This window comes from Cinclus cinclus, chromosome 25 (assembly GCF_963662255.1).
Source record: "Cinclus cinclus chromosome 25, bCinCin1.1, whole genome shotgun sequence".
Lineage (NCBI taxonomy): Eukaryota > Metazoa > Chordata > Aves > Passeriformes > Cinclidae > Cinclus > Cinclus cinclus.
The window spans coordinates 3,499,328-3,520,983 of record NC_085070.1 but is presented as its reverse complement, the minus strand read 5'-3'; the positions used below and the strand labels follow the sequence as shown (position 1 = coordinate 3,520,983).

The 21,656-nt window shown below is 60.4% G+C and overlaps 1 protein-coding gene across 1 annotated transcript in view; it reads left to right on the top strand.

Annotated features, from left to right (window-relative positions):
• Window positions 1–10,737: 10,737 nt before the first annotated feature.
• IGSF9B (immunoglobulin superfamily member 9B) overlaps window positions 10,738–21,656 on the top strand; it is a 39,134-nt gene continuing 28,215 nt past the window's right edge. The window contains exons 1-4 of the mRNA XM_062508750.1: window positions 10,738–10,801; window positions 18,445–18,642; window positions 19,751–19,897; window positions 21,306–21,457. Of these exons, the coding sequence (XP_062364734.1) occupies window positions 10,738–10,801; window positions 18,445–18,642; window positions 19,751–19,897; window positions 21,306–21,457 (561 nt within the window). The remainder of the gene's footprint in view (window positions 10,802–18,444; window positions 18,643–19,750; window positions 19,898–21,305; window positions 21,458–21,656) is intronic.

Below are 21,656 nucleotides of genomic sequence, written 5' to 3'. Positions count from 1 at the left end.
ACCAGGTTTTTGGGAGACTTTGGCATCACAAGATGCACCTTCAAGGGTTTGCTGGGATGGGGCAGCCCCCAAGAATAAGGAGCTGGCTCAGCTCATCTTAATAACAGGGGAGGTTAAAAATAAAAATCAATAAATACCAGATTATCGAGATGGGATTAATATCAATTTTAAACACCCCTCAACATCAATAAGGACCCAGCATAGTCCACCTAATGAGATTGGGAGCCTCAGCAATCAAGGCAGAGGATTAGAGATGATCAGAATAAATCCCAAATGATGAGGGACATTGCCAAAGTCTATCCTTGGAAGACCCCACTGGCATGGACCTTACCCTGGGGGATGCTTGGGGCTGACTTTGCTCGACCCCAAGGCTGGGTGGTCTGACCTGGCTGTGGGTTTGGGCACTGGCTGCAGCTCTTGGTTTGGGAGTTGGAGCCCAAACACTGTGCCACCTCACTTCAGCGCACCATGGTCAAATCCCAGTTGTCTGGCAGCATCCCGTGGGTTCCCACCTCCACCACTGATGCCTCAGACTCCAAGCCTAGACCAGGACACTGGGACACTTGGACATTGACTAAAAACAATTTGCCCACGTCCCTTGGATAACCCCAACCATCTTCTCCCACAGCCACCCATGTTCTCCAGCTGTGCTCCCTTCCCAGTTCCCAGCTTAATCCCCGTGCATGTTTTTAATGCCTTTGCATGTCTCTAAGCTCCTCTATACCCAGAAGCCAAATGCTCCTTGTAGGATTCAGATGTCTCCCCTGTGGATTAGATGGGATGGCTGCAAATTCCTTGTAATTTGCTCACGCGGGGTCTATTATCTGCTCCTGGGAGGCGCGGGAGGAGGGGGCTCACGGCTGGCCCCCCTCTGTTTCCCATCTGTGTAATGCTGGGCCAGGAGGATTTTAGCCAATGATCCCTTGTCCGGGCTGTGATTCAATTATTCCCCACTGCAGCTTTGCTGGTGGCTATTGGGGCAACACTGGAATTTGTTCCTTGTGTGGTGTGATAGAGGATGGCCCATCCCTGTGGCAGGCAGGGCTGGATCATGCTGTCCCTGTTCTGTGCAGGGCTGGACCAGAGCATCCCCATCCCATTCAGAGTCATTCCATAGCATCCCCAACCCACACAGGGCTGGTCCAGGGCATCTCCAGCTCATCCAGAGCTGGTCCATATCTTCCCCATCCCATCCAGAGCTGGTCCATAGCTTCCCCATCCCATTCAGAGCTGCACCAGTGCATCCCCATCCCATCCAGGGCTTGACCAGAGCATTCCCTACCCACTCAGGGCTGGACCATGACTTCCCTGTTCCATGCAGGGCCGGATCAGAGCATCCTTATCCTATTCAGGGCTGGACCAGAGCATCCCCAGCCCACACAGGACCATGGCATCCCTGTCCCTTGCATGGCTGTCCCACTGACTCTCCCCCTTCTCAGGTTTGCTGGTTCATCAGCTGCTAATGCTATTAAATATCACTGCTGCTTCATTCAGGTGGCTGGGATGCAGACTGGATTTGCTGATTCAGCAGGTTAAGGGAAAATCCTTTCTTTTATTGAAAAAGAGTGGGAGCTGGGCAGAAGCAGGGGAGTTTTTTGGAGGGAAGTCCTTTCCTGCCAGGGATTTCTATCTGATCAGGGCTGTGTGCTCCAGGAGTTTGATCCCTATTGTCGGTTGTCTCGTGTCCAGCAGCTGGAGAACAACTGAGTTGGTGCTTTCAGGTCCTCGGAGGTGTTTGCCATCTCCCTATGGACGTAGAGATGGAGAGCAGCAAGCGAGGGCATCCCTGCGCCTCCCGCATCTCGCCATGCGTGGTGGCATCCCCCACCCCCGAGGCTGCCGCCGCCTTCCCGGGGCGGGGAGCCCGGATTTGTCTTTCTAATGCCTCAGTCAATGGCATCGATTGGGCTGGAGCAAAGGATCGATCGTAATTTGGTCGGAGGGCCCCGGCGCCGGGTGCGAGAGGAGTAATTAGAGCAGCAGAGGCGGCGCGGGCCGGGAGGTCGGGACGGCGGCCGGAGCCCATCGCCTCGGGAGGGACAGAGGGACGGACAGGCAGCAGGGAGGACGAGGGGCTCCGGTTCTTCCAGCAGCAGGGATGCCCTTCCTGGTACCCAGACCCCCCGCCCCAGGCTGGCAGGAACAGGGGGTTTGCCGTACCAAGAGATGGATGCTGAAGCTGGGAGTTTCCAAAGGTGCTTTCCCTCTTCACTCGAGCAGCTCCTCCAGTCCCGGAGAACAATTTTTCCCAAATTTGGTGGAGGTTGGGTGCTGGGAAATGCCTGCAAGGGAGGAAACTCACTGTACTACCCAAGGAGAGAGTGATAGGCGATCCTGGGGGGAGCTGGGTCTTGCTACAGTTGGGCAAAAATGGGAGAAATTTCCTTGCAGCCCAAGGGAGTGGTACCAGAGCCCTGAGCCGGGCTGCAATGCAAATTCCCCTGCTCTGCCTTGGCCTTCCAGCCTGCAACTCGCTGGCAAATCCCACGCACACGGCTGGAGCCTGCTGCTTTCCCCAGCCCTGCCTTTGCAGGGGGCTGCGGTGGAACAGACTTTCTCCTCTTCTCCAGCAAGAATTATGGACCATCTGGATTTCAAAGGCAGCTGCTTTAATTGGAAGCTGTTCCTTGCAGTGGGAAAGGAGGGGGCTTGTGCCTGACAGACACCCCCAGCTTTGTCCTCCCGTGCTGTCCATGGCAATGCCACGGAACCACATCCCAACCGAGCCCTGGGGGATGTCTGCACACAGCTGGGCTTGGGAGCATCCCGGGGGTGATTCCCAGAGTTGGGTGGGTGGAAGAAAAGGGAGAGGAGGATGTAAACTTGGGAAAAAGGTCAGGCATGCTATAAATAAGTGGCATCCGGGGAAAGAAATGTCAGTGTGCAGCAGCAGCAGCAGCACACCAGTGCCTGAAATGGGGAGGGAAGTGTTGTCTGGGTGATCAAATCCATGGAAATCAGGGCTGGGATGACAGGGGAGGGGACTTTCCCTGAATCTGATGGGTCAAAATGTGGCTGTCATGCTACCCAGTTTGTTACTGGGAGTGTTGATGCAGCCAGGTGGGATTGGGGCACACATCAGTCACAAGTCTCCCAGGCTCTCAGCACTTGGAAAGTTATCCTGCTGCTGTCTGACAAGGAAAACAGGCTGGGGTTGAGGCTTTCCAGCTGCTCCACTCCCAGGACCATCTTCGGTGAAGGCAGAGAGATGGGGGAGAGCTTTCCATGATCCTTCTGCCTGAGCTGGGACCTTGTGTGTCAGGAGGATGTTGCAGGAGTGAGCGAGCACCCTTGAGAGGGAGTTTATTTTTGAGATGGGGGAGCATCAGCAAAGCAAGATGCTGTGCTAGCCATGCCCAGAGCCTCTTCAGGGCATTCCCTGGAGCTCTGCCGGCCTTCCAGGGGAGCGAGGCGTGTTCCTGGGGACTGATTGCACGTTTGTCCCCAAAGTGGTCTGACTCGCTGCCGAGTCATCTTCCCGCAGCCCTGTGAATGCAGGGCTGATTGCTGCCTGGCAGGGAAGGAGCCTGGGGAGGGGGAAGCTGTCTGGGAGCCAAGCCCAGCTGCGGGAAGCGATGCCGACAGCCGCTGCTCCCGGGCCGGGCTGGCTCGCCGGGCTGGTTTCAGCGGCAGCTGAGCATTGGCCAACTCGTCTCTCTGGTTTGTGCCCGTCTCCATTGAAGGGATGGTGTGGGGAGCTGTGTGTTGCGGTGGTGCAGGACCCCCACGTCCCCAAGAAAGCCCTGGGGGGCTGTCACCTCTCCCTGTGTTCCCTGAGAGTGCCGTGGCAGTCAGGGGTGACCTGGGGGGCCCTGGATCCGCAGGCTGATGCCACTGTGTGACTTCTGGATGGGGATTCCCTCCCCATGGCTGGCTGCAGTGTCACCTGCTCATTGCACCTTCATCTCCAAGTCTCTCCTGATCCAGGGAAGGTTTGGGGACGTTGTGGTGATGCCCTGAGCTTGGGGGCACAGGGTGCTGAGCTGGGAGCCTCCAAAGCCCCCTGTCCTGAGCACAGTCTCCTTCAGACCTTCATCTGGGCTGAGCCTGGAGGGGATACATGGAAGGGCCAGAGCCTCTTCACTGTACCTGGCCTCCCATGCAGGACCAGACAGCTTGGAGGGCTGTGGCCTCGGGCAATCCTGTTACAGCTTGTCAGGCAGTTGTTTGCGGGAGCTGAGGATTTGCCCACCTGCTGCGGGGCAGGGAGCAGCAGGAGGGGGACTGAGTCTGGAGGGACACGATGGGGTCTGTTCCCTGAGAGGCTGGATTCTGTTTCCCCCGTCCATGATGTATGCCGGTTTTGGGGTATACCTGGTATGGCTAGGGAAAGGTGATCCAGCAATGAATGGTCTCTGCCTGTTGGGTCCTCAGGGGCCACCCTGAGCTCCCCACCCAAGATGATCACTGTGAGGGAGGCGAAAAACAGTAGCTGGTTCGTCCTGGGCAGGGAGCTGCGAGGCTGCAGACCCTGCAGCCATCATCATCTCCCCTTGAACAAAGGCGGCTCTGAGGCTCCCCTGCCTCTTGGCACTGCACAACAGATCCCTTCTCTCCGGCAGCAAAAGCCTTTTCCAAGCCTGGCCCCGGCCCCCCTCCTCGGGAAGGCTGCAATGCTCTTCCCTGCCCCCGGCCAGCCCAGCCTGGCACCTGCCTGTCTGTCCCCTTCCTGGGGTGCCACGGAGGGGACCCTGACAGGTTTGTCCCCTCCTACAGCAGGGCCAGCACTTGTTGGTGGGATTTGGGGAGGGGCAAAGCTTGGATTGCAGAGGGTCCCGCATCCCGGTGCTCCTTGCTTGGTATAAACAAGGCTCCTCGGGGAGCAGGGCTTGGGGTGACGACCACCTCCCCCAGTTAGGGCGGGACTGGGCTGGGGGGGGGCTCTAGCCGCGAACATCGGGGGGCGCAGCACGGCAGCAGCAGAGAACAGGGAAAGAACTCCTGCGCCGGTAATTACGGACGAGGTTGGTGCCACACGATCCGAGGACGTCAGCAGTGTGTCACAGCTGATGACACGCTACATGTGCAGGGGCTGGAAAGGACGAAAGGATGCCAGGGCGAGAGGTCGGAGCACCGGGACACGGCGTGCGCCCCACAGTGCTGAACCAGCCTGACCGCCCGTCCTTCAGAGTCACCTCTCCTCCCCAGCCTGCCAGGGCACCTCTGGGGTGGCCCAGCCTTGTCCCGTTCCCTCCGGGAGCTCAGCTGTCCGGCACGGCCGGATCCCCGTGCCTCAGTTTCCCCCGGTGCAGGGAGCTGAGCAGCTGCCGCGGTGCCTTCCCCCCCCACACCCCCCCCCTCCGGCAAGGAGAGCGGCACGCTCCTGGCTTTTCGGGGATGTTCTTGGGGAAGCCAAGGCAGAGTGTGGTTACTCACGGCGATGACAGTGCCGATGACAAGTGCCGCAGCCCCCAGGAGCACGTGCTGTGCCTGTGCTCCCTCGCAGGGAGGTGTGTTCCCGGTGCCAGAGAACCCCAGTGAGTAATGGGGTGGGCGGCAGTGCTGGGTGGTTCTGCCGGGCTGGAGGGGGCTGCAGGGTACACTCTGTCATCCTTGCAGGATGGAGGAGAGACCCCCACTAGCCCCAAGAGGGATGTGTCCCCCCATGGGGCAGTAGGATGGGGGGGGGGTTACAACACCACTGTGAGGACAATTTGGTTTGTGTGGAAGGTGAAGTGGATCATCGGGGAGGTCAGCAGAGTCCTGCTGCCTCGTGCTTGGGGGAGCAAACACCAGGTCACGGTGGCTGCCGTGGGTCTGGGGATTCCCACCGACCTCCAGGCTGCATCTGCCCCAGTCAGGATCCCACGGAGCAGCACGACAAGGCTTCCCCTGGCTGGTTTTGGGACAGGGATGCTCCACGCCGTGGAAAGACATATTTAGGCTGGAGAAGCAGCTGATGAGATAAGGATGGGGTATCGCGTTACCACAGTCGGATCTTTCTTTGAGGTTAACAAGACAAGACAGACAATCGCTGCTGCTTGATCCAGGGAGTGCTGTGTGAGTGAGTCTATTAGTGGGCTGATGAGTAATTAGCTCTGTTGGAGACCTGCTAACGGGAGGAGAAAGTTACCGTGACTCAACTGACCCCTCTTCGCACAAGTTTAGAGTGTCTTTTCTGAAATACTGCAGGTGGATCGTTCCACGACTTGGATGTGCAGCCAGGAAGGCATGGCAGGATATTCCTTGTTTGCCATCTGGAGTCACGCGTCGGTGATGAGCCACCGGCGAGGGGAGAGGGGACGAGGAGGGGATGAGCCTAACCCCAGCTGGATGTGAGCCGAGCCCATCTGCCTGCTCGTCCTATGAGGGGGCTTGTTTTGGTCTTTCCAAAGAGCAGGCTCGCTGTGCATGCGGCGACACTGCTGCTCAGCACTTCCAGGCTCAGCTCCCGAGTTTTCAGCGCTCCTGCGGGCCCCTGCCCTGCTGCTCTCCCTCGCTGAGGTGGCAGGGATGGGGTGGGCTCTCCTGGTCCCCGCACACAGAGGGGAGGAGGTGACAGCTGGGCCATGTGGGATGCTGTGAGACACCAAGTCCCACTTTCGGAATGTGGGCCGTTCCCTCCGAAGTGCAGGAGGCAGCTCTCCCGGGAGATCAGGTGTTGTGAGACTCGTGACTCCACGATGCAAATGCTGGAGGCTGTGAATAATCATGTACTTGTGCAGGGAGACTCAGCCCCGTGTGGGTTGAAGCATCCCTTGGCCAGGTGGGAACCAGCTGGGTCCAGATTCCTGCTTTCCTGGACTGGTCACCAGCAGTGAGAAGTTAGAGGGAGAGAGGCAGTAATCCATAGCCTGGCAAGTCCCATTTTCAAGTCAGCCCCTCTCCAGGGTTGCGTATTTTTGCTGCCCCATATAAAGTCTGATCCAGAACCTTGCTGCTCCATATGCTGGAATTCCCTTTGTTTCCAGCCTGAGCTGTAGCTCATTCCCACTTTTCTTGTGCCACTTCCCAACCCAAAACCTCTGTCCCTAATCCTGAGAGCAAAGTTCCAGGGAGGTGGCAGCAGGGCTGAGCCAGGGCTGCATCTCCCTCAGATAAATGTGTGTGATGGGGAGAGCTGCATCCCCCAGGTCTCTGGTGCTAATCTGAGAACTCCTGCCTCGTCTGTCAGAGCTGTTTTCTTTAAAAAAGCAACGAAATTCTTCTCCCTCTTGTTAGGCAGAGCGGTGAATTTATCACTGGGCAGTTGTCAGGTGACTTAGCTGGACATGGTGGGCTCTGCTGGCCGTCGCTGTGTGGAGGGCAAGGGCATCCCTGGGTCAGTAGCACAGCACACAGGTAGGGCTCAGGTCAGCAAAACGCTGGTGCAAAGCAGCTCCAGCTGGGAATGTGGGGCAGGAAGGTGCCAGCTCCAGGGTGACCTGCATCCCAAGGGAGCTGCAGTGCTGTCCCCTGCAGAGATGGGGACAAGACATTTGTGTGGGTCTGGAGGCTGTGCTGTTGGTTTGGTTCCAGCTCATCCCCTTGGCATGGAGGGCTGCCCACCTGCCTCCCATGTCCTTGGCAGGAGGTGGCCATGGCCAGGGGCTGGGTGCCATGGCCAGGGGCTGGGGTGCTCCTTGCCGTGTCGCTCATTCCTTCACCCGCTCCCAGCTCTGCCACCACAGACTGACGTGCAAGTACAAGGAGTGCCCTGCTCATGTAAATAAACCCAGCTATAAATAGAGAGGGAGAGAAGTGTGAAAACAGTGGGGAATGGATTTCATGAAACCAGCAAATTAGTCTGGAGAAACAGGGGTGTGAACTGACAGCCATGTTCCAAACCAAGCCCATATTTCCAATTTCTTGAGGGATGTTGGTGGGGCTTTTGTACTGGGCTCAGCCAGGGGATGTACACACTGGGATTAGGACCGGCTCTCCCCATCCACCATGGGCTCCTGACTCCTCCCAGTTGGGCTGTGTTACCATAGGTGCCATCAATTCCCTTAATTATTTTTTCTCCTCTTTGAAATTGTGGCAAAACCCAGGTAAAGACATGGAGATATCTGACTGGTGACACGGACTCCAGCTAGACCAGAACTCATCGTCTCTGTCCTGTCTGGCTGAGCAAGGGCAGATGGAGCTCTGCCAACCTTGGGCTGGCTGCTTTGCAGGCTGTGAGTGATGGCTGGGATCTTTTGGGTGCTTTGAAGGTGGCAGTACCAGTGTGGGGAGGGTGCTGGCCAAAGGGTTTTGCCCTCCCAAGCCAACCCAAACCAGACTTTCAGGAAATAGGAGAGCAGCTTGGAGAGCAGAAGTCTGACCCAGCACAAGGGTCAGCTTCGGCTGTGCCAACCCCCTGTGCAGATCTGCAAGCTTTCACTTCAGGCCTCAGCACTAGAAGCTGAGTCAGGCTTTTATGAGGTCTTGGAATCTGCTAGGGAAGCAAAGTGCCCGGGAGCTCGCGTGAGCTGGGGGATGCTCTTGCCTCCTGCCCAGGGCTGTGCCAGCATCTGATCCACTGGGAATATAATTCCAGCCAGAAGCTGTGGGATGTTTCTCCAACTCCCACATCCTCTGCAAGAGTTGGGTTTTTTATTTTTTGCTTCTTTCCTGAACGTGCATGGGAAGAGGTGGGAAGACCAGCAGCTGCTCAGACCTCTTTCTAGATATTCCCCCAATGGACAAGGGGAAGACAGTGAGTGCTGGGGATAAAAGGATGTGTCCTCCTCTCTGTGTGAGCCTGTCCCCTCCCGGGCTGGCTGTCATCTAGGGGAAGTTCAGTGGCCCGTTTTTCATGGCTGGCATGCTTCTGGGGGAGTCAGCCCGGCTGTTTGCCCATCTGGCATGGCCGGGTCTTTGCAGGGAGGATGGGTGGGCTGAGATGGGGGAGCACAGGGGCACTTCCTGTTTTCTGCCCATTTTCCATTGAAATGAACCCAAATTCTCTCTTGTCAAGTGGGATGTGTCCAGCAGGGGACAAAGGGGATAGGGTGAAAAGGAGCTGTCACAGTGGGCAAAGGGTGTGGAGCAGGAGCAGGGGAGGAGGTGGCACAGGTGGTGCAATGACAGGAGGAGGTGGTACAGCTGGTGCTAGAGGTGACAGTGGCACTGAGCCGGTGCCAGGTGAATGTGACACCAAGCTGTGGTGGTGGCAATGAGGTGACTGAGCAGTGTCACCTCCTGGCAAGGTGACAGCAAGCTGGTGCAGGGGGCAGGTGACATGTCTGTCCCAGACTGGTGGGACAATGACCCTGGACCTCTGCCAGGGCACATATGGTGGCAGTTGTGCTACCTGAGCTGATGTGCAGTACAAAGCTGCAGTAGCACCAAGCAGCTAGCAGGGAGGTGACCCTGAGGCGGTGCAGGGTGGCAGGGACAGATGGCACAGCTGATGTGGTGCTGGTGCAGGGAGCAGGTGGCTCAGCCTGTGGTAGGGAGGTGACCCTGCCTAGTCACAAACTGTCATTGGCGTGTCAGAGAAGTGGTGTATGGCAGCTGGGGCCATGGAGGTGGCACATCAGGGGAGGAGGTCACATCTGGGGACAGGGAAGTGATGCTGAGCTGGTGTAGGGGGCACATCCAGAGACAGGGAGGTGACACTAAGGCTATGAGGGGGCACAGCTGGCAACAGGAAAGTAACGGTGAGCTGGCACAGAGAATGCATCTGGGAACAGAGAGTGACACTGAGCTGGAGAGTGATGCTGAGCTGGTGCAGGGGACACACCTGGAGACAAGAAGGTGATGTTGTGCCAGGGCAGGGACACATCTGGAGACAAGGAGGGAACAGTGAGTAGGTGTAGTGACATTTGGGGATAGGGAGGTGATAATGAGTTGGTGCAGGGACACATCTGTGGACAGAGAGGTGGCACTGAGCCAGTGCGGTGACACATCTGGGTGAGGCACCGAGACGGTGCAGGGGCACATCTGCACACAGGCAGGTGACCAGCATAGGAACCCACCTGGGGATGGGGAAGTGACACTTACCTGGGGTGGTGACACATCTGTGGACAGGGAGGTGACACTCAAACAGTGTGGTGACACATTTGGGGATGAAGAGGTGGCACCGAGCTGTTGCAGTGACACATTTGGGGACGGGGAGGTGACACCGAGGTGGTGCGGTGGCGCATCTGCACACGGGGAGGTGGCAGCGAGCCGGTGCAGGGTAACACCTGGACGGAGGGAGGTGTCCCTGTACCGGTACAAGGCACATCTGGAGACAGGGAGGTTACACTATACCGGTACAGGGCACAGCTGGGGACAGGAAGGTGACACTATACCGGTGCAGGGGCACACCTAGACACAGGGAGGTGACACCGATCCGGTTCGGTGGCACAGCTGGGCACGGAGAGGGGACAGCGAGGCGGCGCGGGGGGCCCAGGAGGGCGCGGGTCCCGGCGGGTGTCCGTGCGGGGAGGTGACCGTCCGGCGGAGGTGACCGCGCCGCTCCCGGCAGTGCGCATGATACTGCGGCGCAGGGGCCCCGTGCGCGCCAACCCACCTTGAACCGGCCCGGGCCGCGGCGGCGGCCAATCACCGCCCACTCCGCCGGGGCGCGGCCAATGGGCGGCGGGCGGGGGCGGTGCCGAGCCGCTAAAGGGCGCAGGCTAGGCTGCACCGCGCGGCGGAGCGCAGGTGCGGCGCGGCGCGGGGATGGGCGCGGGCATGGGCGCAGCGGCGGGCGGCCGCCCCTGAGCCGCCCCGCCAGCCCCGCCGAGCCCTGCCCGGCCACGGCCGGCCCGGCCCGGCCCCGCCCCGCCCCGGCCGGGCCGCCCGGCGGGCGGAAGATGCTGCGCACCGGGGGCCGGTAATACTATGATTTGGTATGTGGCCGCTTTGGTAGCAAGTGTGCTCGGCGCCCGCGGGCTGCCCGTCCAAGGTGAGTGCGGCCGCGGGGTGTTCTCCGCCGGGATGAGCCCGGGAGGGGCGCGCCGGGGTCTGCGGGGCGGCGGCAGGGCCGCCTTTGCGTGTTTTCCCCCACCCCCCCCGCCCTCCCGGTGTACCGGATGCGGCGGGAGGGATGCGCGCACCGGGGCGGGGGGGCATCGCGTCCCGGGGAGAGGGTACGGAGAAGAGGCTGGGGAGGAGGGTAGGAGGGGGAACTGCGGCTGCCAAGGGGGTTTGCGGGGTTCGCGTCTTCCTCGCTGCCAGCGCGGGGACAGAGCGCTTCCCTCTGCGGCGGGGCGCTGGCGATTCCTTCATCCCCTGCTGCCGGGGGCAGCCGGGAGCGCCCGGCGCATCCTCCCTCCGCAGGCGCTCGGCGGGGTTGGCCGTGACCTCCCTGAGGGCAGCGGCTGCAGCTGGGGAAGTTCGGGAAGCCGCGCTCCCGGTGCGGAGAAGCCTCTGCCCAGGGGTTGGAAATTCCCTTTGGGAGAAGGCAAGCGGGTGCGCGGGGGGGGGGGGGGGGCACCGCTGCCTGAGTGTCCCCCTTGATCAGGGATGGGCAAGCTTTCCTCCGCATTCGGGTTTCTTCTCTCATCCTGAGGAAGCGCCTGCGGCAGCTCCGGGGGATGCGGGCAGCGTTTGCCCTTCCCTGCAAGGGTAGCCCGGCTGGGCAAGGAGAAATGCAGGAGGGATTCGTCGCCTTCCCCTGCAGCGCCCCGGCTGCGGGTTTGGGGGTGACTTTACTCCCACACCCCCGCCCAGGAGAGGCTGCCCTCCTTCTCCCCCCACTGCGGGCTGGCTGCTGTGCTGTGGTAAACTGAGGCACAGGGTTGTCCAAGGTCAGGACGGAGAAGGCAGCAAGGAATAACCCTGATTTTCCTGCTCTGGCTTCTTTCCCCTCAGCTGCCAGCCCCCTCCCATTCCTCCGAGCCATCCCTGCAGGTAGAGGGGAGCTGCCTGCCGCTGGTGCAGCATCGTCTCCCATCTCTGTGGCTGGTTCCTCACTAGGCACATGGTTATCCCTGCGTCCCGGTGGTCCTTATCCGGGATGAGAGCCTGGAGCTGTGCCCTGCGTGTCACCCACCCTGCCCATGGGGATGCGGTGGCTGTCGGCAACAAGCGATACCTGGCTGGCGGCCACCACCACTCCCCTCCTCGTAATGTGGGGGACGCTGCCTCGGGGGGCACTGGTGGGCTGGGAGGGGGCATGTACAGGGGTGCTGCAGCCCCCTCCCCCCCCAGTTCACAGAGCTCCTTGAGCCCACTGGGTCACATCTGTGCCGTGCCACAGTCCCTTGTCCTCCTCGCCTGACAGGCGGCTCCTGGAGGCAGGAGGGTGTGTGTCAGGACGGGGCTGTCCTTTCGGGGGAATCAGGATGGGGCTGCCCCATTTTGGGGGTATGTAGCCCCTCTGACTGTGCCGTGGCCGGCTGCTGCCTGCCTGAACTGCGTGCTGCAGTGTGGTGAGGCAGTGTTTGCAGCAGCGGCTTCTACAGGGATGCTCTGCCGGGGAGAGGAGCAGAGCAGCTCGTTCGGCACCTGGGAACTTGGAAATACCCTGGAGCCGCTCGGATGGAGCTCTGGAACTGGTGCCGGGGTGGGTAGATGCCGGGAAGCCCCGGCACGGGGGTGCTGTGCGTGTGGAGCAGCGTGTACGTGATGAATGAGCGTGCCGTGAGTAATGCGTGGGTGGGCGGCGGGGGAGGGGGTGCTGCGGGCCGGCCCTGGCCCCCGCAGGGGCAGGGAGCCCACGGGACTTGCCCCAGCTGCTGCAACCCTTTGGTCTCAGCGCTGTCCCGTCCCCGTGGGCAATTGTCACCCCACATTGCTTGGGGACGGGGCTTCGGAGGGAGAGCTGGAGCTCACTGTGTGCTGGTGCCCTCGGCTGGGGCTTGTCCTCTTGCCGTGGCCTTCCTCCCACACCACTTCCTCCTTGCTGAGCTGAGAAGCAGCGGTGCTGGCCCTGGGCAGCCTTCTTGCCTGGCTCTCCAAGGGCTTTCCAGGCATTAATCGGCTCAGAGAAGGAAGGAGGGTGCGTTATCCCCTCTTATGGCATGGGGGAGGAGAGCCAGGACGTGACCGCGCCAGGAGTGGGTGTCAGAGGAGGGATCCGGCCTCCTGGCATTCCCAGCAGTGCCGTCACACCGAGGGGCTTTTCCTTCCTCTCCCACGAGCGTGATGCTGTGGCACCACGCAGTGAGTGGGGATGCTTGTGGATCCGGCAGGAGGGTTTGCAGAGGCAGGATTCGGCTGCGCCAGCCCCGGGCGAGGGCTCTGTTGAAGAGGTTCCCTGGACATCCGTTGGGCACTGCTCCTGGCACTGACCTTGGCCGGTTGGAGCGGCTCGATGTGGCAGTGCCAGCGCTGCATCCCCTGCTTGCTCTCGGCGCAGAGCTCTTGGGTTTTGCCTCTTTGGCCGTGGAGGAGTCTGGACCGGGAGCTGCTGGATTTGGCACGTGCGGCTTTGGCCCCGCTCTCTTTTGGCAAGGGGATGGTTTGGCACCGGGAACAGCCAAGGGCATTGGCCAGGCTCCCATTTCCATCATTCCCTGGAGGTTTTCTGCTCCTCTGGACCTGTTGGATGGGAGCATGCGGGGCAGGGAGGGATGTGAGTGTCTCGGTCGATGACTTGGCTCTCCGGAGGGTCCTTGCGGCGATGCTTTGCTGGCTCAGTTGCTTTTGACTTGGAAGATGCAGCTATGCTGGTGATGGGTGAGCCCTGCAAGTTCCTCTCCAGAGCTGTGTCAGAATGGCACAGCTCCCCTTCACCTCTGGTTCTCTGTCTTGGAGGTTGTGCCTTTATGCTGGACGAGAAGCCCTGCAGATGGGCAAGCATTGGGTCCAACCCCATGCTGTGCTGATGCAGGAATCCTTCCCTCTCCTTTTCCCTGCGGTCGGAATCTCCTGAGCTGGGAGTCCTGAGCAACCAGCTGGCCTTTGGAAAAACAACTCCCTTCCTCCCGCTCCTCCACGGAGAGGCTGGCGTTGGTGGGAGGGCTGCCTGAGCCAGGAACAGTGTGATTCAGGAGCTGCTGGCGGGCAGCTCAGAGAGCTGCCTGCATCCCAGTTTCCTGTTGGAGGGCTGTGAAGGCATTAGAATGGTACCCACTGCTCCATGGGGAGGGTAATGCCAGCCTGCACTGGTGTGATGTGGGGCTGGGCTAGGAGCACAGCACCCTGGCAGTGCTCTACAGCTGCTGGAGTTCTCCTCTGGGATGGGTTTGGTGCTCCAGCTCCCACCACAACTGCTGGTTCAGCTCTGTGGTGTGTGGAGGGAGCTCACGGAGCACACAGGTAGCTGCTGGTCGTTGCTGGGAGATGATGCCTCCCACGAGGCAGCTGCCAACATCGGATGCTCAACACCGAGCTGGTGGTGATTAGAAGGAGGGAACATGAGGGACCCCCAGGTAGGAGTAAAGTGATCTCAGGAAAGTAATTTTCTTTCCTGCTCCATCTTCGTGCCTCTCAGAGCACCAACCTGTGCTCCCGTGTGCTTGCTGAGCCACTGCCTGGCCAGACACGTTCCCCTCTGTGCCATTCCAGGGAGCAAGGACCTGCTGTGGGGCAGCATTCCATGCATGCATTCCCTTTGGGATTCCAGGGCAGCTGCCTGCCTGCCTGGGGAGGGTGGTGGTGGACCTATAGGACACCCCTTGTGCCCAGGAATGGGGTTCTGAGTCCCCATCCCACACTGAATGGGGCACCAAGCCACCCCTCAGAGCTGCTAATCCTTCTCCTCCCTGGCCCCGCATGACCTTGAGGCATGTCACTTGACCTGCGCGTCGCCCTCCATCCATCTGGAAAATCGGGTTTAAAACGCAGGAATCGCACTGAAAGCCCAGATGCTGCTTTCCAGCTGGGGGAGGGGGTGAGGGCTGTGCTCCCAGCCCCAGGGCTTCCCCCCACCAGGGGACAGGCGGCTGCTTTTGGGGGACTCTGGATACCCCAAGATAGGCAAAGGGACTGGATTTGTAATGGGGGGGTGCAACCCCCACTGAGATATTTAGGGGGCTACAGAGGTGGGGGTCAGGCAATCTCCTGGCACCCACACCCTGCCCTGGCAGCTGGGATCCCTGGAGCATGTTGTCACTGTCCCCCACCCTGGACTGCAGTCACCCCCCTCTTCATTCCATGGTAAGTCTGCCTGCTCTCCTTCCCTGCTGGCCTCCATATGCCATGCTGGTGGCCTTGTCCTCAGAGATCCCTGCCATATCCCGCCTCCACCGATGGGAGCGGGATGTGTCAGAGCACATCTTGTCTCGGCTCACCAGGGAGGAGAGGTCCACAGGCTCCGGGCCTTGTGCCTGCTCCCTCAGCCATCCCCATGGGGGCACAGGGCTGGGGATGAGTGCCAGGGGCGTGAGGCAGCATTGGAGATGGATAGTGGTGCCTCTGTCAGCAGGCTGCAAGGCGATGGTGGGTCAGGACAGGATGCCCTCTCTTCCTCAGGGAATAGGTGTCCACTGTGCCAGGCAGGAAAGCCTTCCCAGGCATTGATTCCTTGGGAACCACTCTGCCGTGGGCACGTCCTTCTCACAAAGCACCTGCAGGATGGGTCCTGCTTCAGTGAGTGTAGTTTCACAGAGTCCTGTGGCACCTTCTGCCTCTGCCCTTGGAACCAGAGGAACTGGATGCCCAGATCCAGGGGAGGGTCTCCCCATGCTTGGCATCACCACCCTGGGGAGCCCCGTGGTGGCACCGTCTCAGTGGCGGCAGCCTTCCCTCCTCTCCCTTTGGGATGCTGTTCAACTCCACCTCCGCATCTTGTATTCTTGCCTCCTGGCACGCGGCGTGCTTTTATTTTTCCTGGATCTGCTTGGATGACGAAGCCTGTTGATTACTTGTTTTTCTTTACGAGGCATCCCCCAGCTTCACGTGAGCTCCTGCACCGAGGCGGATTCGGGGTTCGCATCCCTGCTGCCGCTCCCTGATGTTGACCCTGTTTCCAAACCGCAGATTCAGCCTCAAAACCTCTCTGAACTTGGCTGGGAAAATCAAGTGGGTTTAAAAATACCCTGTCTATTTGTGCTCTGTTTCTTCTGGCGTCTGCGGGTTGTTTTCAAGCGTTTCCCTACAAATGTGGGGGTGAGAAAACACTTTGAATTGAGAGCTGCAGTCTCCACTGCTTGCTTTCTTCATGGTCTGGACTTGGAAGGAAAACCCAGTCAGGGTTGGGACCACAGGCTTGGTGGGTTGAGAAGCTGAGGAGACCCAAGGAGAGTTTGTGAGGCATCTCCCCATTGCCTCCCTGACGCTCTGGAAATGGGGACAGGAGGGCAAGGGGACGGTAGTGGGGTGGGTGGCAGCTGGGGAGAGCCGGGGGCCGGTTCTCCTCCGTGACTGCCAGTCGGCCGTTCACTGGGGAGGTGATGCTCAGCCGTGCGTGCAATTCCCCACCGGCCTTGCGATCCGACACCGGCGCTGCGAGCTGCCGGGGATGACCTATTTTCCTGCGCTCGGGCAGCCCTGGCCAGGCGTGGGTCCGGCGGTGCGGCTGGCTCGTCCCCACCCAGGGGACGTCACCCACGACTCTGCCAGGGAGCCAGTCAGGGGATCCTGGCGTAGTGAGACTCCCTGGCGCCCATCCCCAGGGTGGCTGGGCGGCCTCTTGGGCAGTGAGCTTGCTCCAGCTGGGCAAACATCAGCAACCCAGGCTTCCATTGGTGGAGATGTGCTGGAAACCAAGATTCCGTCTTGGTAGCCCGGGAGCTGGGGCAGTTGGCGGGGTGCTCGGGAAAGGGGTTTGGGTGCTGCCGCTTCCATCTTCTCCTGCTGGTGGGTAGAGGGTGTCACTTTGAAGGCGACGAGGTGCTGGGGACCGGCTGGCTCGGGCAAGGCGGCCGGGGAAGCGCGTCCTTGGATGCTCTTGAGCAGCGCGTGACAGCTCTGTCCCCGATCAGCGCAGGACCACGGGCAGGCAGGGGGGGTCCAGCCCCGCAGCGCAGCCCCCATCACCCTCCCGGATGGGCACAGCGGGGTCAGGACGGGTTCTCACAGCTCAGTGCCGGGGTGGCAGGGGAGGGCTGACACCGTCCCTGCTGACAGGGTGCGAATGGGAGCTCATCGGCGATGCAGCGCGAACGAGGGATGGAAAGGTGCAAGAGTGTTGTCGAGGCGGTGCAAACAAAGCGTGTGCGGGGGTGTGCGTGCACACCGCACGTGTGTGCTCAGCGCTTCCCCCGCCCCGCTGGGCTCCGGGCGGATCCGTGGCCGTGCGGGACCCCGCAGCGGGGCCGGTGCCTGCAGTGGGTGTGCAATGCAGCATCTGCTCCTTGCAGATGGCTCACAGCTCTGCAACCCGGCTTCACCCACCCTGCTGCCACCAGCCAGCCCTCCCAGTTAAAGAGCCATCCGTGCCCAGTTTGCTGGTGGCCTGGGGGGGGGCTGAGGACGCTCGGGTGACCATCAGGCTGTGACCCTCGGCGGGGACACACCGTGTGCGAGCCGTGGCCAGCTCTGCCCGCTGCCCTTCCCGCGGGGACACTCGGCTGGCGGGCCCGTGGGGTGGCACATCACGGGCCTCTCGCCGGTACGCGCTTGTGCCAGAGCCAAAAATAGCCGGTGATGCTCGGTGATGCTCGGCTCCCGCGGCGGGGAAGCGGTGATGTCACTCGCCGCCAATCACCGGCGGCCCCGAGGAGCAGCGCGGAGGAGTGGGAACGTGCTTCCCCGAGCATCCCTCCCCGAGCATCCCCCCCAGAACAGCCAGCGGCCGCGTGTGCCAGAAAAACGGGGGGCCCTTCCTTGATGGGAAGAGCGATGTGGGTCTAAACCTAGTTTCGGGGACCCCCTGTTTGGCTTCACCCCAGCCCTGGGTTTCCCTCTCTCTTCCTCTCTGAACGCCGTGCTGAGGACGCAGCTTTGCTGCTGCTGGCAGAGCAGGATGACGCCAGGCTGCAGTGAGCAGGGCGGCACAGCCGGGGTGGAGCAGCCTCGGAGCTGAGACCAAAGTCCCCTGTAATTATCCAGCTGGGAGGAGCAGGGTGATAGAGCCGAAGCGCAGGTCGCAGACGGGTTTCAGGTTTGGGGCTGTCGGGGATGCCCGAGGACATGTGGGCTTGGCTGGAGCATGGCGGCTCTGGGGGCCCAGCCCACCGTGGCACCGGCAGGAGAGCTGGGTCCGTGGGCTGGCACAGCACAGCTGTGGTCAGGGGGCCCTGCATCATGCTCAGTCCTGCTTGCTGCAGGATGCAGAGGCACAAGCTGAAAGCAGCCTTTTCCTTGCCACAAGGGTAGCCCGGAAGGTGCTGCTATGTGGGGAGCAGTGCTAGGCATGCTCTGTGCCCCTCTACTGAGAGCAGGGGTCCCCAAAACTCCTGTGGGGTCACTGGGCATCACCCTTGCCCTGGTGCAGAGGCTGGGAAGCTGTCCTTCAAGCATTGTCCTGGAAGCATGTCCTGGGGTGCTGGTAGCCACTGTCCTGACTCCTTTAGTAGCTCAGGGTCACCTTGGAGCTGAGCGTAAGGGCTTGGGACCCCCTGTTGTTTTTGGGGCAAGGGTGACCCAGGGGCTGCCCTTGTTGGAGACAGGTGGCTGGGGATGTGCATTACTACTGCTGTTGCTCTTCTGGGCATCCTAGTTCGGTGCTGGGCACCAGCAGTGGGATCAGCCACAGATTCTTCCTTCGTCCCCTCGCAGGTGCCCTCGGCTCGAGGGAGGAGCCCGAGTTCGTGACCGCTCGCGCTGGCGAGAGCGTGATCCTGGGATGCGATGTGATCCACCCGCTCACGGGACAGCCCCCTCCCTATGTCGTGGAGTGGTTCAAGTTCGGCGTCCCCATCCCCATCTTCATCAAGTTTGGGTTTTACCCTCCCCATGTCGACCCAGAGTATGCTGGTGAGTCCTGGGGGTGCAGGGGGTCGAGGGGAGGGTGCCAGCTCCTGGCTGTGGCACAGCCCGTGATGTACAGCTCTGCTCCATCCGTTCCTCCGCTGGAAACCGTGCGGGCTCTGCCTCTTGTTGCTCGCTTTCCACCCAGTTGGTTTTAATTAAGCAGCAGCGTTAGGAAGCCAGCTGGGCTGCGTGGGACGGGAGCAAGCGAGGCAGAGAAACCCAGGGTGATGCGTGGTGGCGGTGGCTGCTGCTGCTGCTGCTGTGCCCCAGAGCAGCTGTGAGCCCAGGGAGGGATGCTGGGGGGATGGTGGAGATGGAGCCAGGGCCGTGTGCTGGGTGGAGGTGACAGGTTGGAGCTGCAGAATTTGTGTGGCTGCTTGCCAATGTGCTGCCTGTGACACGTGGCCGGTGTCCTCTGGTGGGATGTGTGAGCTGGAAACCAGCCCTGAGAAGGTGGTTGTGGCAGGACAGACCCTTTGTGGTATCCCTTTCCCTGTGGAATGCTGTCCTGGGAATCTTCCCTGGATCTTATGGGACTCTCTGCCCAAACTGCTCTCTAAGAAATGCTTCAGCAGGGAGGATGCACCAGCTGAGTCCTGCCAAACTCAGCTCAGCAATGAGTGATGCCACAGCCTAGTGGCCACTGCACCTGGGTGGAGGTTTAGGCTGCTTTGCTCCTGACCCAGTTTTTGGGACTGTGCACAGGGTCAGCTCAGGGCTGCCCTGCTTCCCAGGAGTCTCCCAGGCAGGGAAAAGCTTTTGGGGCACGCCTGTGTGCTGGCTGTGCCACCGCCAGCCCCTGGCTGGGAGCAGAAGGCCGGTGTCGCTGCGGGCAGACATCGCTCGAGGCACCTTGCCTGGCCCTGGCAGCTTGGCTTGGCTGTCCCCAGATGGGCGAGTGTGTCACCGGCCTGGCACCGCCGGCCTGGCACCACCGGCTGCATCCACGCCGTGTGGCTCAGCCAGCCCCAAACTGGGACAGTGCCCACATGGGGATGGGGTGTCCCCTGTGGAGATCTTCTGGGGGGTTGTTCTGGTGTCAGGATGGGGTGTCCCCTGCAGCGATGCCCCAGTGTCGGGGACGCGGTGCCAACGCTGTGCTCTCCCACAGGCCGGGCCAGCCTGCACGACAAAGCCTCCCTGCGCATTGAGCAGGTGCGCTCCGAGGACCAGGGCTGGTACGAGTGCAAAGTGCTCATGCTGGACCAGCAGTACGACACCTTCCACAACGGCAGCTGGGTCCACCTCACGGTCAATGGTGAGCGGGGTGGGGGCTGTGGCACCCTTGTGGTGCCAAAATGGGATTTCTGGTGGATGCTGCATGTCTGGTGGATGCTGGGCATCAGTGGCATCTGTGCCTGGCAGACACGCGAGCCTGAAGCCATCCAAGCTGGCTGCTCCAGCCAGGGTGTGACTTCAAAAGGGACAAAGTTTTATTAGGGATTCCTCAGTTTAATTACGTGGAGCTTGTTTAAAGGAGAGACATCAAGAGCTGGGGCTGGGTATGAATCTCCTTTCAACAAACAGATCAGAAAATCAAATCTTTGTTTTCTTGAAATTCAGATTTACTCAAATTACTTTTTCATTTTATTAAGGATGTATATTAAACTAATTAGCAAATTGTCATTCTCTGCATCAGGAAAGAGATCTTTATTTTTAGCCCAGCATCAGGGTTGTGCCTCTCCTGCTGCAGTGGGGTGCAGAGATGTGGCCACTGGCAGCTTCTCACTGGTCTTGCCTTGACCTTGTGCAATTAATTTAACCTTTGGGGGGATGGCTGCGCTGTGGCACAGAGCAGAGCCACCTAATTGAGCCCAATTAGTGAGCGGGAGCTTTGCAAGCGGGGCCGTGCAGGCCACCAGCCCCATCCCTGCCTGCTGCCCTGCCTGCTGCTTCCTGCTTTCTCCCAGCCTGCTAATGAGCTCCGAGGGCTTGGGAAGGAGGGCAAGAGGAGGAAGGAGGAGGAGGAGGATGGTGCTGCCTGGCTTACCTCTGCCACGTGCACAGATCCTGCAAAGTGCCAGCTGCAGGGGCTAGAAAATGGGCCCAGATGCCCTGTCCCTCCCCTTGGCAAAATGGGCCAGTTTGGGGGCTTTTTGCAGCACGGGGCGTGCAGGGGCTTACTAACAATATAATAACCATAATCCTCCCAACCCAAGGAATTGCTTTCAGGGTGAGGGCTATAGCTTTCCCCCAGCGCATTACAACGCTTAATTTTCTTAGGGGGAAAATAAAAATCATTTGGGGAGAAACAAAATATAATTATTTTTTTTTTTTCCCCAAGCAGATTAAATTGCCAACCTGTCTTCCTCTAAAGTGGGCTTTAACAACCGCGGGTAATTAGGGGCGGGCTGTAATCCTGCCAGCCTCTTTCATCAGGAAGGAGCCTTTCGATCTGCACTGCGGTGTTTTCCCATGTTTTGACAATAGCGAGTTAATGTGCAGCGGGGTGGGTGAAGTGGGACAGGGCTGCGGTGCGATGTGGCACCTCTTGGTCGGTGTCACCCCTGTCCCTGCAGCCCCGTTTGCCTTTGGGCCGTCCCAGCCCCACCGTGGGGATGTGCAGAGTGTTCCCTGTGTGCAGGCAGCAGCTTCCCCTCTGTCCCTGTGTGTCCCCAGACCCACAGTGGCCACGGGGGGGTCACGGTGGTCTCCTGTGCCCCCAGCTCCCCCCACGTTCACGGAGACCCCGCCGCAGTACGTAGAGGCGAAGGAGGGCAGCAGCGTCACCCTGACCTGCATGGCGTTCGGGAACCCCAAGCCCATCGTCACCTGGCTCAGAGAGGGAGACCTTTTGGGTGCCAATGGCAAGTACCAGGTAGGTGGGGGAGGGCTGCCGTGGGGACTCCTGGGCTGGGAGCTGGCAGGGACAGTATTGACAGGACCACGGTGGCGGCAGCTCCGCCGTGCCTGGAGCCAGCCGTACTTACTCAGCACTTTGCCTTGGTCAGATGCCCGTTTCCCCCCAGCCCATCCCTGCTGAGCAGCAGCCTGTAACGCTGCCAGCCCTTGGGTGC